This window comes from Aythya ferina (assembly GCF_964211825.1).
Source record: "Aythya ferina genome assembly, chromosome: 9".
Taxonomy (NCBI): Eukaryota; Metazoa; Chordata; class Aves; order Anseriformes; family Anatidae; genus Aythya; species Aythya ferina.
In genome coordinates, this window is record NC_140305.1 from 24167420 (window position 1) to 24183974 (window position 16555).

At 39.8% G+C, this 16555-nt stretch overlaps 1 protein-coding gene across 2 annotated transcripts in view; it reads right to left on the reverse strand.

Moving 5' to 3' along the window:
- LOC311441740 (uncharacterized protein) overlaps window positions 1–16555 on the reverse strand; it is a 227804-nt gene that overhangs the window by 109384 nt on the left and 101865 nt on the right. For both annotated transcript variants that reach the window (XM_084530218.1, XM_084530219.1), the window contains exon 5: window positions 12876–12998. In XM_084530218.1, coding sequence (XP_084386344.1) covers window positions 12876–12998 — 123 coding nt within the window. The remainder of the gene's footprint in view (window positions 1–12875; window positions 12999–16555) is intronic.

The window sequence follows — 16555 nt, forward strand, 5'->3', positions numbered from 1 at the left end:
TATACTTCACAAAAAATACCATAAATATGTTACAAGCTCTTTTGAGTGGTCCACTAGAACCTGATGTTAAAACACCTTGGTGAAATAGCTTTCAGCATAGATAAACGTGCTCCTGCAGAGCTTGCTGGGTCATATTAAACTGTTCCTGCTCCTGGGCTTTTATTTTTGCTCCTTACCTATTTGTTTCTGCCCTTTTCTGGCCCCTCCAATGGATTATATGAGCATCCATTGTCTGCTTCGGTTCAAAGTCAGTCAGGTTAGCTCAAATCACTGCTGCAGCTTACTTAAATTTCAGTAAGTCACAGGTGTCTGAGGCAAGCTCGCTACAACAAAATTAATTAATGGAATAGCTTGAGCAAATTGTACTGAAAGAAGCATGTCAAGTCTGATAAGAGATTGGTTAAAAGGCATGGTTAAGAGATTCCTTACCCAATTTAGTCCCTGAGAACCAATTGCACGTTGAAAGAGGGCCCTTGTTAGTGCGGCGAGTTCTGCACAATGTTTCTTCTTTGCTTGGGATTAAGCACAAAGCAGCTTTAACCTGCACTATTTTGGCAGGGTTATCCAATTAGCCATGCACAGAAACAGGCTTTCCAAGTTATCTAATTATTTACCTTCCCCTGAAAATCAATGGCTTTTTTTTTTTTTAAAAAATGCTCTTTGTAAAGGTTTGTCTGACTTTCAGTCCGTCACCTTCCTTCAGACCTCCCTGGTGATTTGGTCACACCGTAGAGGAGAATTTGCCCTGCAAAAATGCCCTGCAGTTGGTACCTTGCCCTATATTTCAGATATTTTTCCAGGTAGCTTCAATGGCTTCAAGCTGTGACTAGGTCAGCTTTCCTCTCTCACAGCCCTGGTTTATCCGTCTTTATACCGAGCACACCAAAGGACACCGGGAAATGCTTAACAGCAGTCATCTATGGGACTCTGCCTTTGTTAGGTAATAAATATTTATGTCCAGGCTGGGAGGGAGATGCATTTCCTGATGACTGTTTTCAAGGAGGGAAGAGGAAAGAGGCATCTCTAAGGTATGGCTGTCCTAGGGAGCAGCTGGGGAGGCTTCTGGGGAGAAGAGATCAGAGCTGGAAGCACTGAACGGGGCAATCCACCCAGACAAGCCTTAAAGACCTGGATTCAATCTCCTGATCTGTCACTGGCCTTATTGGACAATAAATACAGGGATAAATTGCTGTGAGGTGTCATGCAACCCCATCAGGGGGAGCCAGCGTTGATTTGAAAGAATGACATTTGATTTGCCAAAGATCCTGGTAATTTGAATTCATTCTGGGGACAGGTGGGATGTTTTTTCCTTTGTTTGTTTTTTGTTTATTTATTGATATCGTTTGTTTTGATATGGCTTTGTAGTACTTACGTAAAGACTGGCACAATGCAACCTCTGAAAGTGGGGACTTGTTCCTCACCAGTGCCTGGGTCCCACCACCACAGACCATTTCTCAGGTGTCCCCCGAGAGCAGACCTCCTGGGAAAAGGGATGTGAAAAGACGAAACGGCCAATACCTGTATTGCTGCTTTCTGCTTGAATTCAACGCCTGACATGCCAATCTTTCCCGAGATATTTAACAGTGGTTTAGCTCAATAAACAGTCAAGAGCCCTTCATCCACAACTCTATATGCGAACCATATGTTGCAGCTGAAAACTTTGAAGATTATAATTAGAACTGTCCATTCAGTTTAAACAAGGTCAAGAATGAAAACTATTTCAAATTCAATAAACAGGCCATTTGAAAGTGTAGATGCTGCGGAGGACAAGCTTAACAATTTAATTGACAGGTAAAGCTTCATTTCTAATCCTCATTTTGATATCGTCTGTAGCCTCAGGAGTCAAAACACATCACTGCTCAGTCCTCAAAACATGCAGAGAAAATGAAAATGTCAGTTGAATGAAAAAAAAGGAGAAGCATCTGTTTGATAGCTGTGTAAGCCTGTGATATGTAAACTGCTTTGGAGTCAAGCAGCCCTAATTAGAGTTTCAAGGCATTCTTCATTAAATATACACACAGAGACATATATATGTGAATTTTAAGCAATTATTGGGGCCAGATAATTTGAAAGAAAATCAGGGTATAGAATTAAAGTAAAGAACGGGATAATTTTCATGGACAGACCTCAGACAACACTGTGATGCTTGCACATAGCAGGGAAGAAATAGTTTTCATCATCTTTTCACGGTACAGATCTGTACTTTTTCCTTCACTCTCATTTTTTTTAAACGAAAAACGAACAGATCCATTTCTGCATTTCAGAGCAGCACAAGCATCACAAAGAAGTACAGCCAAGAAGGAAGACTGATAGGGTTACCAGCCTCCACACTGGGTTACGCTAATAGATATTTTGGCAACCGTAGGCACTTGACCACTCCAATCCACATCAATATGAAACCCACATGGAAGGACACGGGCTTGCAGTGAAAAACTGCAGCCAGGAAAAGTGAATGACCACAAGAAGAAACAAAGGAGTTCAATCTGAAAAACAACAATCCGGACAAACACATAACTTATGGTCTTAAACAATATTTATATGCTGAAGAAAACAGACTTGTTAATTTTACTCAGTGTTTCCTGTAGAAAAGCAGTGACTGCACCGGCTGCAAGCAGGGAATTTGGAAGAGGACATTTTGCCTGTGCAGTGCATCAGTGCGGGCTGAAAGACAATAATTAAACATTTATGTAATTTCTGCTTAGGAAAGAGGCTTTGAGATAGTTAGCATCAGCAGGTACACCGCAACGTACCGCAGGATTTTCTGATGCGGGGCATAAGAGCAGAAGGAAAATTTGTTATGGGACTCTATCAATTTTTAAAGGCAGTTCCTCAGCACAATTCAGTTAGGCCATGCTGGGAGGCAGGAGGGTGGCAAAGGAGGAAAGGATATCTGCGAGGAGATGCACTTAATAAGCGACAGCGTGATACAGCCCAACTCCTTGCGCAGATTCAAATCGGAGATGTGGTGCGGAGGTTTATATGTTGGGCCATCAGCATCTTCTCTCAGCAGGATGTGACAGTTTGAAAAAACAGTTATGGAATAAAAAGAGAGAGAAATGACTGATACGATGAGAATATTTTTTGTTGTTGTTAGCAGCAATATTAATGCCCACTTGCCGAGCTCAGTGAGTGCCTTTACTACAGTAGGACGCAGGGAAATGTTTCTTCTACACACACAGGAGGTAAAATATGCAAAAAAGGGGGAAAAAAATGAAAAAAAAAAAAAAAAGATAATCATGCAAATTGCATCGTAATTTGATGTTTCCTGCTTGCAGTACATACACTCTGCTTGTCTGAAACATGAATGCTATTTGTAACAAATGTCCTACTTGGGCTGGGGAAAAGCTTTATGCCATCACATGGACAGCCTCTTCTTGCTGACTGACTGGAACATCAGACAATCTTGGTGATAATTGGTTTGGGTGGAGCAATTGCTGGTAGATCTGTATTTTTTCAACACATGAAACACTTGTAATGCTGCCACTGCTCTCAGAAGACAGAGCTGGTTTTGCATTATAACACTGAGCTACTTCAGAGTATGGGATGGGGAACATAGGGAGGGAAATAACAGACCACCGAGGTGACCATAACTCATTGCCTAGATGAGACCCCAGTACCTTCCACTCTGTTACTGAAAATTCAGCTCACTGAAATTGCTCCATGGTCATTAGTTCATATGATGCCTCCCCAAGATGCTCCACAAGCGTCGATTCCCCACCGGAGCTATCGTAGCTCCAGACCAATCTTCTGCAACATAAATAGTCAGCAAGCAAAAGACAGTATGTTACACAGATTTTTTTTGCTCTGCTTCCACCTAAAACATATTAGTTGTGACTCTGCAGAGATCCACCAGTGAGAAGAGGCATTAACACATCCCAAATTTGCCCATGCCAGGCTTCCATAGCTGCTGGATCCTAATGAATGATGTCATCAGGCACAGAAGAAATTTTTTTTCCTGAGATTAAAATGACATTAAGTTAATCACTGGATTGCTCCATTTTTTATTAGCCATTTTTGATCTCCTTCACTGGCATTGAATCCCTTTTGGAATAGTGTCTGTTAACAAGGTATTCAGGTGGGTCTTCCAAAGATCCGGTGCGTGCTAACAGCAGGTATATTTCAAGTTGGTCTTCTAATAAATCAGTTAAACCCAGTGAAAACCCTCAGGTACTCATGTAATTGAAGTTTGAGTAATCCAATATGATGGTGATCAAACTACTCATCTTTTAATAAGGAACCGTAGCCTCCCCAGCAGTTGCTACCTTGCACGCAATCACGTCTGGATCGCTTCCTTCGGGCCAGCGCTTTGAACAGAGAGGCTGACGGATTTCTGTTTGTTTTAGGTTTTATCACAAATTGCTTTAAAGTTTTCTCTTTTTTCTTTTTTTCTTTTTTTTTTTTTTTCCTGAATATATCAATCGGCTCATAAAATCCATGGGCATTTCAATAAAAAACGGGATTTCTATTAGTTGTCCCCATTAAAGTCGGCATTAAATGCTTCTCAAGAGGAAGACAAACAGCACTCGGGAGCTGTACCTCATCCTACCTCCGGACCTGCCCTCCGGCATTGTTTACATAGCCTATAGGCAACGCTATAGAGAATGCAATAGTTACCCTGCACAATGCTCTCCGCTGAAAGGCAAATGCGCACATTTTTCCTTTTATAATTTCCATTTAAAGAATGAATTGAAGGTTTCTAAGCCTTGCCTCTCTACACAAGAGTAATTCAGTAGCAATTTACATTTTCGATGTGCTCAGAATGAACACCAAGATGACTCATGTGCTGTTTATAAGATGCTTATATTTGCTGGTAAATACCTTGCTACAAACAAGCTATAATTTAAGTATTCAAAAGCCTTGGTTCAGCATAAAATTACTAACTGTAATTTTGGAGACCATGACCAGAGCTTCAATTTCAGGCTTGCAAAGCTCTTCCTACACAATGATTCTTGAAATTATGAGTGTATTTTCTTCTCTGACAACGGCAATCATTGTATCTCTGTAATTGCAGAAAAGATTACCTAGCTTTTAATTCACATTAGTCAGCTGCAACAATACCGTGCTTCTTTCCTTTCCTTTAAAATAAACTAATTATTGTCAATCAGCCCCGTGGAATGTTAACATTCTCCATAACCTACCTTTCAGAGATAGTCATAAATGTTAGAAACTAGCTAATAGAAACTAATCAGAGCCCTAGAAATGTCTCAAAACATATTTGTACTGCAGTCTATCATTTTTGTCATATTATTTCGAAGTATTATACGTTGTCTGGACAGTAATAGTCCATTCATATAGATATATACTGCTTTTCGTCTAACTATTCAAAGCTCTTTACGTGCATCAATTAAACCACATTAAATTCCTGACTGGCGTGGTAAATACCACAGTATTACCAAACCCTAAATATTTCTGGTTGCCGAAAGCTGGTCAATAAATATGCAGCAGTCAGTTTGCACAAAGTTTTCACACCAGTGCGTTTGATCATCCCCAGCTTCCCGCACAAATTCACTACTGCAAAAATGGGCGTCGCAGGCAGGGGAAGCATGAAGGGGATGGCTGGCTTTCACCCACACTTCACGCACCCGCTCCCTCCCAAAGATAAGAGCAAGTTGCGGTTACCCTTGGTATTTCCTTCCAGCTGGTAGAGCCCACGTGAGGCTTCTTGGAGATGGAGGAAGGCTGGGAGCTGGAATCCCTGGGGCCACAGCCCAGAACTGGCTTCGAGCAACTGTGCCGGGGGCTTTCAAGTGCCAGATGGGCCTAGGCAGCAGAGGCTGGCGAGCTGGGACTCTGCCTTTGTCATTACCTGGGAGGCCTGGGACTTCGAGAAATAATTTTTCCCTTTCAGCCCGTGTCAGATCAGTGATCAATAATTCATCTGATAACTGACATGCAGAACGGGGTGCCAGTTTGCTGCGGTTTATGAATAATCCCACGCTTGTTGAAAATCGTGCCGCTTTGGAACACAGCAGCAGATGTGCTGCAGGAAACATATTGCGTATTGATACACGATACATACATATATTGTGTGTAGGTGTAGGTATGTGCAACTACACCGAGCTCGGCGAAATCCTTACATAATTTGAAAATTAAGCTCTGGTTATGCAAAAGGCATATTAAAATTCTACAATTAAATTAAAAGTTCAATGAGGAAAATCTGGAAAACAAGAAAACCTCCAAGGAAAAAGGAGAGTGGGATCATGAAATAATCATCACTGTTTTCTTGAAATAGAAGGGGTTCCCATCCACCCCAGATGTCAAAGCTGTACATGCAGGAACACTGTTCCTTCACTCCTGTTGTTGTTTGGAGCTTCTGGTTAGGATCCTTGCTCTTGACTCTGTTTGTGCCTAACTGGTTTGCCTAAAGGTGACTGAAGCCCAGCTTCTGCTTTAAAAGTGGCTGAAACATGACTGTGCTCATCCTCGGTGCCAATCGATAAGCTCCTGTATTCAGGAGAAATGAGCTCACTCTTCGGTGGCTGTATTCATTTTGGAGGAAGCTGTCATAACTGTTAGTTCATCTACCCTGAGGGATGCCGTACGTGAGAAGTTATGTGATCTCCCTCACAGCCTCTTTGTTCCGTGAATAAGAGAAGAGAAGGGAGACTTCTGCAATAGCCAAGCATGAATCAGGAAAAATCTGAAACGGTGCAATTAAAATGCAAAAATAAATCATTACAGTTATCAGAGCATCAGATGCTCTTCTGGGCTAACACGACCACATTACTGCTCCAAGACCAGGTTGGAAATCTCTGCTGTTACCTGCCCCACCAGTGTGTTTATACCCCATGCTTCCCTGGTTGAAGAGAAGCAGGGCAGAGCTGGAAGGACTGATTTTGCTGAGTTTAGTAAATGATACATTTTAATAAGATGGAAAGTGCTCGCGTGTCCCTGGTGTGTAATTGAGTGGATTAGGTTTGGAAGGGCGCACAAAATGAGAGGGGAGCGACCAAACCAACACGCAACGTTCGTTGTGTGCCGGCAGCCGCTGTGAGCCCTCAATTAGCAATCCAAAATTCAGCTCAGGTTCCTGCCTGCCGTGGGCTTGCCATTAATCAGGATTCAGGTAATTCATTTTAAAAGTCCAATAACCTACAATTAATGCTACTTTTGCTATGAATCTGTAGTAATTTTTACTACTTATTTGGAGTACATTTTTTGCTGTAGTACTGTCACAAAGAGACAAATGCAGAAAGATGATGCTATTTGCCTAGGAGAGTGCAACAGCTACCAGCATCTATTGATCCCAGCTGGCTCTTAATGCAGCACGGGGCTGCGCAAGAAAGGACAGACAAATGACCTCCAGCATTCATTCCTCCTGAAGAACCAGAAAAGACAAATGCTTAAAAAAAAAAAATAAATAAAAGCATGAATTTCAAAAATAATTAAGAGTAAAAATTAAATTAAATTCCCCCAAAAGTTTGCAAATACAAATGTCTTATGGTAGTTTCTGCCCAGATCTTCTTTGCAACCATGTACAAACACAGAGCTCAAATATCCTGAAAAACACAAAAGTCTGACTGCATAATGCTACACAGTGTTTAAAAGGCACAGTTAATCCTTAATCTTAGTTAATATCCTTCTTTTGATAAGAGAAGAAAAAAAGAGAAACCTCGATTTTTATCAGCTGAGATCTGAAATCAAAAGCCATAATTATGCTTTATATTTGTGACTAAAGATACTGATTTGACAATTAGGAGCAACCATAAATAAACAATATTCAAATGTAAAAATAGCTATTGCTACTTGTTGAATTCATATCAGATGATCAGACCACGCTACCAGAGTTCTGGGTGCACAAACCAATGGAGAAGAGAATATTTATTCCTTGGCTTCATACAGAGTGCCTCAAAGCCCTTTTACACTTTGAAACTTATATGCTTTGAGTTTTCTGACTCAGCCCTAACAGCCCATAGTGGAGTCCCAAGGTACCACTAAGCACTTCAATACACGGCTGGCAATAACAGAAATTAGGTTTTGTGCTCTTTCTCAACTCTTTTTCTTTTGTCTATTCTTTTTATCTTTCCTTTCAAATCACTGTAAAAATCTAATAAAATTTCTTTGTTATCGAGATTGTTAACCCAGGGTCTGTTACGGTTACATGATGGAGCTGTCTGTGTCCCTCACTCTCTGAGGTGGACGTAACATGGGCATGGTATTTCAGTTACAGATAATTAGGTAACTGTGATACAATTACTACAATTTAGCCTTATTTCCATATCTCAGGACAAAATTTTAAAATAGAGAAAGATAAAGATTGTCACGCGGCTTTACCTCAATGAGGAGTGCCTTCAGCAGATTACTCTAAGACTTAAGTTCAAGCTGAGTGGTACTTGTTGCATGTGTAATCAGGGCCGGGCTACATTTCTTGTAAAGTATCATTTATTTTCTGTATTCTCCTTCGATTGAATTGTTCCTGAAAGTATTTAAATCTGTGCCACGGTATGTCACAGTGTTATGAATCAATGAAATTTCTAAATTTTGAATACTAAAGAAGTATCCCAAATCAGTGTAACTGACTAAGAAAAAAAGAAAGAAAGAGAGTGAGCTTCCTGGCATCTCCCTAGAGGTGCACAGTGTTACGTCCTTCAGTTTTTTCACAGGATGCAGCAGAAGCTTGGTGCATTGATTTGATGGGCAAGGAAACCAGTCCAAATGCAGAATTACTGTGTTTATTCTCTTTGGCAAAAACACAGCGTTTGACGAGAATAAGTTATGACCGAAACCTCAAGCCTTACAGACTAAATAAATGCTGAGGTCATCTTAATAAACACTTTCTTTGACAAATCCTTCAGTATTCCTTTTAGTCAAGCTATTAACTCTTCTGTGGAAGCAGTGCTTAGAGAGTTCCCATCAGACAAGAAATCAGGATAAATCATTGACACCAATGACTATTTTATTACTTGGGTAAACAGCAGTGGCCTTGCAAAGTCACACACCGTCTCTGAAGGCAGCTGCTCCACGAGCCTCTCCAGCAAAGGTCAGGGATCTGCCCAGGCTCTGAGGCTGGACTGAACCCCCAGGGATGCCCAGGGACTGGGCTGCACTGATTGCAATATTGCTCTAATCAGTAAAATAAAAGCTTCGTTCCATCAACAGCTAACCATATGACTTCATTTGTCTCCAGCTTTGTTCAGTTGCCTTGACAGATGAGAACACAATAATATAAATAAGAAATGACATTTTACCAAAGCAGGTTAACATAAGGTCACAACCTTTTTCATTTGACTTCTGTAGCTTATTCATGTGTGAAAACATGTTTTTGTAGCTCTAGCCTCCGCATGCTTTACAGATCTGGACTTGTGCTGAAAGCTGAGTTTTAAAATGGTATTTACATTTGGAAAATAGCATTTTGCTTTTTGTGATGTTTGAGTAGAATTGTTTCACATTAGTGTAAGTTAAGAAATGAGAAAACCTATATGTATCACAGAATATCACATAAGAAGTCAGGGTAACCTCTGCCTAACAACTGAAGAGCTATTGCACACAGATGAAGTTGATTTGCATGCACACACATTTCTCCTCCCTTACTCAGACCAAGTTAAAGCTTTCTGTGCAAATTTCCCCACTGACATCAACCAGGATGCCCCTAGAAATGCTGAACACCAGTATGGATGCACAGGGCACAGAATGAGGCTGACAGCTGTACACTAATAAATGTCAAATATTAATTTATGGCACTATTTGTGCAGCGATTTAAATCCAAATCCTTTTTCATCATTAATTTTAACAGGACACATGAAGACAGAGAGGTAAGCATGAGCTTTATGTCAAAATCTGTAATGCCTATGTGACTATCTGCCAAAATATATTTCTCTGTCAGATAAGAGAACTGAAGTTCTGTCTATGAACACTGGAGATTTCAGCTGCAGTACAACACACAGATAATTAGACTTGAAAGGCTAATCAGTTCACCACTCTGGCTGGCGTCATCTATAGATGCACGTGCCTTCATCTTCCTACAGCTTGCCTCTTGACGCAAGTAACCCTCTCTGAAATAAGATGTTATATACGACATAACTCTGAATGATATATCCTGCCATAAGAGACCACAGCCAGTTAGAAAAGATCCTTTTTAAGATGATCTGGCCTATTTAATGCTGTTGTCTTGTTCATATTCATGTAGCCTTATGTCTTGCAGGTGCCTTTGATGGCACAGAAGGTAGAGATGCTCAACTCCTACTCTAAAAGTCTGTAGCCATTGTCAGCTTATACTCTTGGGTCTCCTAAAATGGCTCCCCAAAAAGCTATTATTGACTAATCAGCAGTACACTTCATTATGTTGTTGGATTCATGAATTTTCACTTTCACCTCCTCAACATTAAAGAGCTACAAATGGCTAACAACAGTATTTATTTTTATTTTTTTAAAGCTATTTCCTGGCAACATATTTCCTTTTTGTCAAAAGGATGCTCTATTTTGTTTCTGAAAAACAAGATCAATCTTCGCACTAATAATGACCTACTGAATAAAATCTGCACTACTTCCACGGTGCTTTTATAACAATATGCCGTATTTGTACCTTGGCTAACAAAAAAAAAAAAAAAAACACACTGTACAGCAATTGATCATTTCAGTCACCAGTGAAATAAAACCAACCGTGAGACAGATAATGGGAGCAGAACAATAGTGCACGGCTATTTAATGCTAGAGTTTAGACTAAGAGCTAACATAAAGCACAATGAAGCTATAAAGAAAGAAAGAATGTAACTACCCAGAACAACTGTAAGCCTTATTCCTCCAGAAATGCTGGCTAACCTGAGCGATGAGAAACTGTTTTGCCCTCATCTTCAAGACGAGCCCTTTGAGCAATGCAGAACCATCGCATCAATAAAGCACCAAGTCAGTGTCACGTCCTGAAAGATCAGCACCTTCGAGCAGCACACGCAGCTTTCTTTGGGAGCTCACATTTCCCTCCTGTCAAAGTCAACCACTGAGTCACTTACATTGCAAAATCTGATGGCTACAAGTTGGCTGAAGGTGCTTCGTTGCAAGTCTGTAGCCACTGACTTGTCACTATTGGCACCACAAAAGTCAAAGTGTAATTAGCGTTAGCTCTATGTTCACCTTGATCTATGACTTGAGCAGTCTCAGTTTGTTGCACATTTCCATTTTTGTCTGAAGATTTCAAACAGTGGCTTCAAAATGGCTAACAATATGTTCTTCTCTAAATCCTGTGTAGTACAAGAATCAAATATCTTGAGCTCTATTTGATTTTTTCAAAGAATGTCAAAATAACAGATTTTGAAGCCTATTTTAAGAGTAGCAGAATTGTATAGAAGGAACACTAATTTGACTGACACAAAACAATTTTAACAGAAACAGTACCCCCGCATGCTAAACAATTTAGGATTACAATATGTAGTACCCCTGCTTTCAAAAATGTATTTTTTATAAACTTTTAAGCAGATGTAAAAACAGCAAACCTTCACAAACAAACCTATGCACTGGCTCACTGGCATATCACCAATTAGCCACCAAAAAAGGTAAGAGAAGACTGAGGTGAAGTAGCAGGAATCTGTGAATTATGCCTAGTATTTCATGCTCCAGCTCTCAAAAGGCCAAAATGAAAGCACTGATGACCATAATGAAAAACTTCAATCAAAATAAAATAAGCATCTACAGCTTATTTACATTGTCAAGCTTGATATCAAATGATAGCTTACCTTGAAAAATAATTCTACAATCTTCTGGTGGAGAAAAAGGAGTGCAGCCAAATACATTACAAAGTTAGGGTAAAGAATATGATCACAGCTAAGAAATACATTGCTTTGTAATAAATCTGAAGAGAGACATTGAAGGACAATGATAAATGAAATCCTGGAACAAAGGAATTTGTGTGACGCTGTGCAACAGGAAAAGCCAGAAGAGATGGCATCTTGTGAAGAGATGATAACACAGTTTGTACAACAGGAAAAGCCAGAGGAGATGGCTTCTTGTGAAGAGATGATAACACAGTTTGTGGAAACATACCTAAAACCTTTCATCTTGAGAGAATCAGAAAACTTCCACTCTACATTTCCTGTAGCAATGAAATACAATTGAGGACGCAATCCCGGCACACAGCCAGTGCCCAGAAGATCATACAGCAGCAAACATTCATCACCTGTGTTAGCAGAGAGTTCATGAAGGAGAAGAATCTGCTCTGGTCTCTGACATCTTGGCTACTTTACTCTTAATTTCAGTTACATTTACACCTAAAAATGGAGTGACTATAGATCAACAGATCCTATGGGTTTGTTTACATCCACTCCATGTTACCAATGCAACTCTAATGAATTATGGTTAGATTTCCCAAATGTTGTAACATAAGTTTATGTGATGTTTTAATTTTACGCAAAGTCAAGCTTTTGCATAGCATCTTTTGCATAGGAACAAATTTTACCCCATAATGCACTAACTGGACTTATATTTCCCTTAGGAAGAAGACAAATGGGTTTATGTAGCATGTGATTTCAAATCCTTTTTTATTCTGTTAATCTCTAGCTGTGGAATTGTGATTGAAATGCAAAAATGTATGTGTATTTTCTGATAAGAACCATTTTGTTTTAGAGACACAAAATGTTATCAAACATTCGTCAGGTTTTTAAACTGATGATGGAAATTCTATAATCAGAACATGGCACAACCAATCCAGGTTAAATGATAACAATTTTTCAAAAGGAAAAAAAACCAACAACAACAACAAAAAAAAACAACCCTTTGAAGTGTTCTTAGAGTTACATCCGCATAATCCAGACATGAGAAGATTGGCTTTCTTGACAACTCTGAATATACACTCTTCAGCTGGCTCTAGCTAAAAGCTAACACTTCCTTTCCTTTGCAATGTCTTCTCTGATTCCTTAATAGCAGAAAGACACAGAACAAAACATTACCTCCACACGATTTTCCATCTTCCTGCAGTTTCTGGCCAGCTGGACATTTGCAGTGGTAGCTGCCGATGGTATTACAGCACTGGTCGTGGCAGCCACCGTTCTCTGTGGTGCACTCGTTTACATCTGTGGGTGGAAAGCATTAGGCGGTCAGTAAAAAGTGGGCATTGACCAGATTACATGTTTATTTAAGAATATCTGTGTATGATCCTGATATTACAGAAGTAAAAAGTTACTGAGAAACACAACTAAGGCCCTTTTAGGCCACCACTGCAGAAATGGCTCCCAGCTATGTCACTGTGCCCCACCACGCAACTGATAGATGCAATGGGGGGATTTTTCCTCCTCCACTTCTGTGCAAGGTAAGCTGCAAGGTCCACCCGGCCTCAGCTGCAGGCTGAGGGAGCAGGGGATGTTTGGCCTACAGACTGGAAGGCTCTGTGGAGAACTCGCAGAGGCCTGCCTGTGCCTGAAGGGGCTGCAGGAAAGCTGGGGAGGGACTCTGTCACGGCATGTAGGGATAAAACAAGGGGTAATGGCTTTAAACTAAAAGAGGGGAGATTTAGATTGGATACAAGAAATAAATCCTTCACTCAGAGGGCGGTGAGGCCCTGGCACAGGCTGCACCATCCTTGGCAGTGCCCAAGGATGTTGGAAGTGGGTGGGCTTTGAGGTCCCTTCCAACCCAAACCAGCCCATGATTCTGATTCTTCTCAAGAAGAGCAACAACAATCTTTATACTGCCATTTCCACCACTTCACTTGTGTGCTAGGTTGCTGCCAGCATTCATGGCAGAGATGAAAAGCCTCTAGAAAACGGTAGCACTGGAAAATAGTTAAGGTCCTTCTTTCCTCAGGATATGTGTGCACTTAATATCTGCACTCCTTGCCTATTCACCTGCTCAAACTGGTGCTTGCTTGCATGATTTTGAATGGGGAAAAAAAAATCTTTACACATTATAAATGAAGAACATTAAAGAACCACATAAATAATCAAGTAAATGACTAGTCAATGGCAGAGAAAAATCAATACTGAAGACATTTTCTTTTTAACCTGTGTACTCATATATCCTACCCAAGAATTTCTGAAGAAATGTGATAGAAATCTCCGGGCCAGTAATGCTCTGTTGAGCTGCATCACAGACAACAGATGGTATGAAAGTATTTCCAAAGTAGAAAATTTGTCAAGTGGGATAGTAAATATAGCAAAACCAGCAGGTATTTGCTGTATTGATTTCACGTATTCTGGAAAGCATACTTGTGCATTACTTTCTGGCTTGCATCGCTCTCTCTGAAGTGTGAATGTTGTCTCACAGACACGCAATTCAGAGGCAGGGAGGGACAGCAATGAATCTGTACAAGAGCGATGGGTTGTGGGCATTTTTTCTTGATTTGGTGACAGACAACAGTGCACTGGTAAGGAGCAAGCCAGGGCTAGGGGGACATGCCAGGTTCCCAAAACCTGGCATGAGGATGTAGGTGACAGATGTCATGTCCACGAGGACTTCGATATTGGTAAGGATCACACGTTGCATTCAGGTTAGAGAGCAAGAGAGCTGTGAGGAGGAAGATTAAGCAATAGTAGATAAGCATCATCATGACTATACAAATTGGAGCAATTACTTCATATTAGGGGCACTCTACATCAGCACTGGGGAAATATGGCTTTTTTAAAAAGTTCTAATTAGACTCTGTCTAAGAGAAATACAAAGTGCTGCAAAAAAAAAAAAAAATCAAAAAAGAAAGAATTTCACATGTATACAAGAGAGATGAGAGCCTTTCAACTTCAATCCTTAGCTGCTAAAGACTAAGATTTACCAAGGTTCGTTAGTTCTTTGATGAGCTTGAGTTTAATTTTACTAGTTCATTTATGATCCTGTCTAAAAACCAGAGTTCAAAGAAATTTTGGGGGAGGTTTCAGATTATTAACAAGCTAAAGGAAAGCACATCATGCAATGTCAACATTTACTAACACATATCTGAAGAGGCACAATCTCACTGAAAACGTCTCATTTCTCTGCAGCTAATTTCTCTACAGCTCTACATTCAATGCAATGACCGACACAGTAAAACTTTCTTTATTCCCAGTGACACTGACAAGCACTGGCAAGTTGGATTTAAAAAAATACATGTTATGTCAGAGCTACACAACAAAGCAAATCTTAACTCACACGAAGTCAGCAAGGCTTTTCTCTTGATTTCATGGAAACACAATTTAGATAGAAACTTTTCTGAAGTGAAACACTTACACACCCCGAAACGCAAAAGCAACCCGTACCGAAATAAAACATTCGTCTGTTCGCTTCTCAGCAAGAGACTGAGAGAACATATGACAAGCAACAGATTTTAGTCCTGTTCCTCAAAGCACAGGAAGAAGGCACGGTAGCGCTGAGCATCGTACAGAAGATCGACAAAGCAGACGTGTTCCAAGTGATTTACTCCCTCTAACTAGCACACATCTTGATATGCCTTGTGGTAATAAACAGTAATGAGCCGCATAATAACCCTGCTCCACAGCTTCAACTTCTATTTATACTAGCAGAATTGAAAACTAATAAAATCTCTTGCTCTTTATTTTTTTAAACAAAATTATGTGAGGAACTACTTTATTTTTCTAGACCATGTTTAGCATCTGCAATACTACATGACCTCCTAGTATAAAATATTGACTAAGTTCTGTGGTCTATAATATACAACCTAATTTATTAACACCAATGTCTGTATTTTCAACCAAAACACTGAAAGAAAACCTTTCAAGCTGAGAAGCTAATCATTATCCTCTTGATTTCACAAGGGTATAATACACGCGGAAGTCTATGGTGCTATTGCATACTAATGTACAGAACATTTCTCCTTTTGATTGCAACATATTTATATTAGCAATCAGGAATCTTCTTGTTCAGCATAAAAAGCTGTGACCCACCCTTGTGTTTTGCCCCAGTAAAAGAACTGGTGCTTCTACAACTCTTTATCTTCTTCTATCTCTTTTTCACATGCTGTGTCCAGGATTTCCTCATCTCTGCCTTAAAAGTTGTTTTTATTCTAAGCTTTTTTTTTTTTTTTTTTTTTTTGGCTGTTTCTTACACCAGAAATCTACTGCTTTTTCTACTGCATGCAGAAATTCTGACTTTTCATCCATACTCCTCTATAAAACAAATATGTCATTTAAAGCTAATCGTCATAACTCGGAAACTAAATTATAGGTATTGTAAGACAGCAAAATGAGCTTTTGACATAGCCTTTTCCCTACAACACAGCACACATATCTGAAGGCATAACCCTCATTAGGTACAAACCATAGCAGTTCAAAAGTTAGTGTTAAGGAAATTTGCTCTCTAAGCACCTGCATCTGCAATGTACAACCTCCTGTACAAGAGCTTCTCCACTGCTTGTACTTTGCCAACTTGTTTTTAACAGTCCCAATAATAAAGGTCAGAAGTTGCCTCAAACAAGCACAAAAATAAGTTATCTGAATGTGAAATAATAACAAATTTGTTTTATATTTACATTGTTAAAACATGGATCATATGGCCCTTGTAAGCCATTCTATATTCCTAAAACACAGAGTAGGCAGAATTTTAATGTCTGATTACAGATTTGCCACTGTAAAGAAACAAAACAAAACAAAAAACAACTACAACAAAAACAATTCTGTCAAATGATAAATTTCTGTCTGCTTTCCAT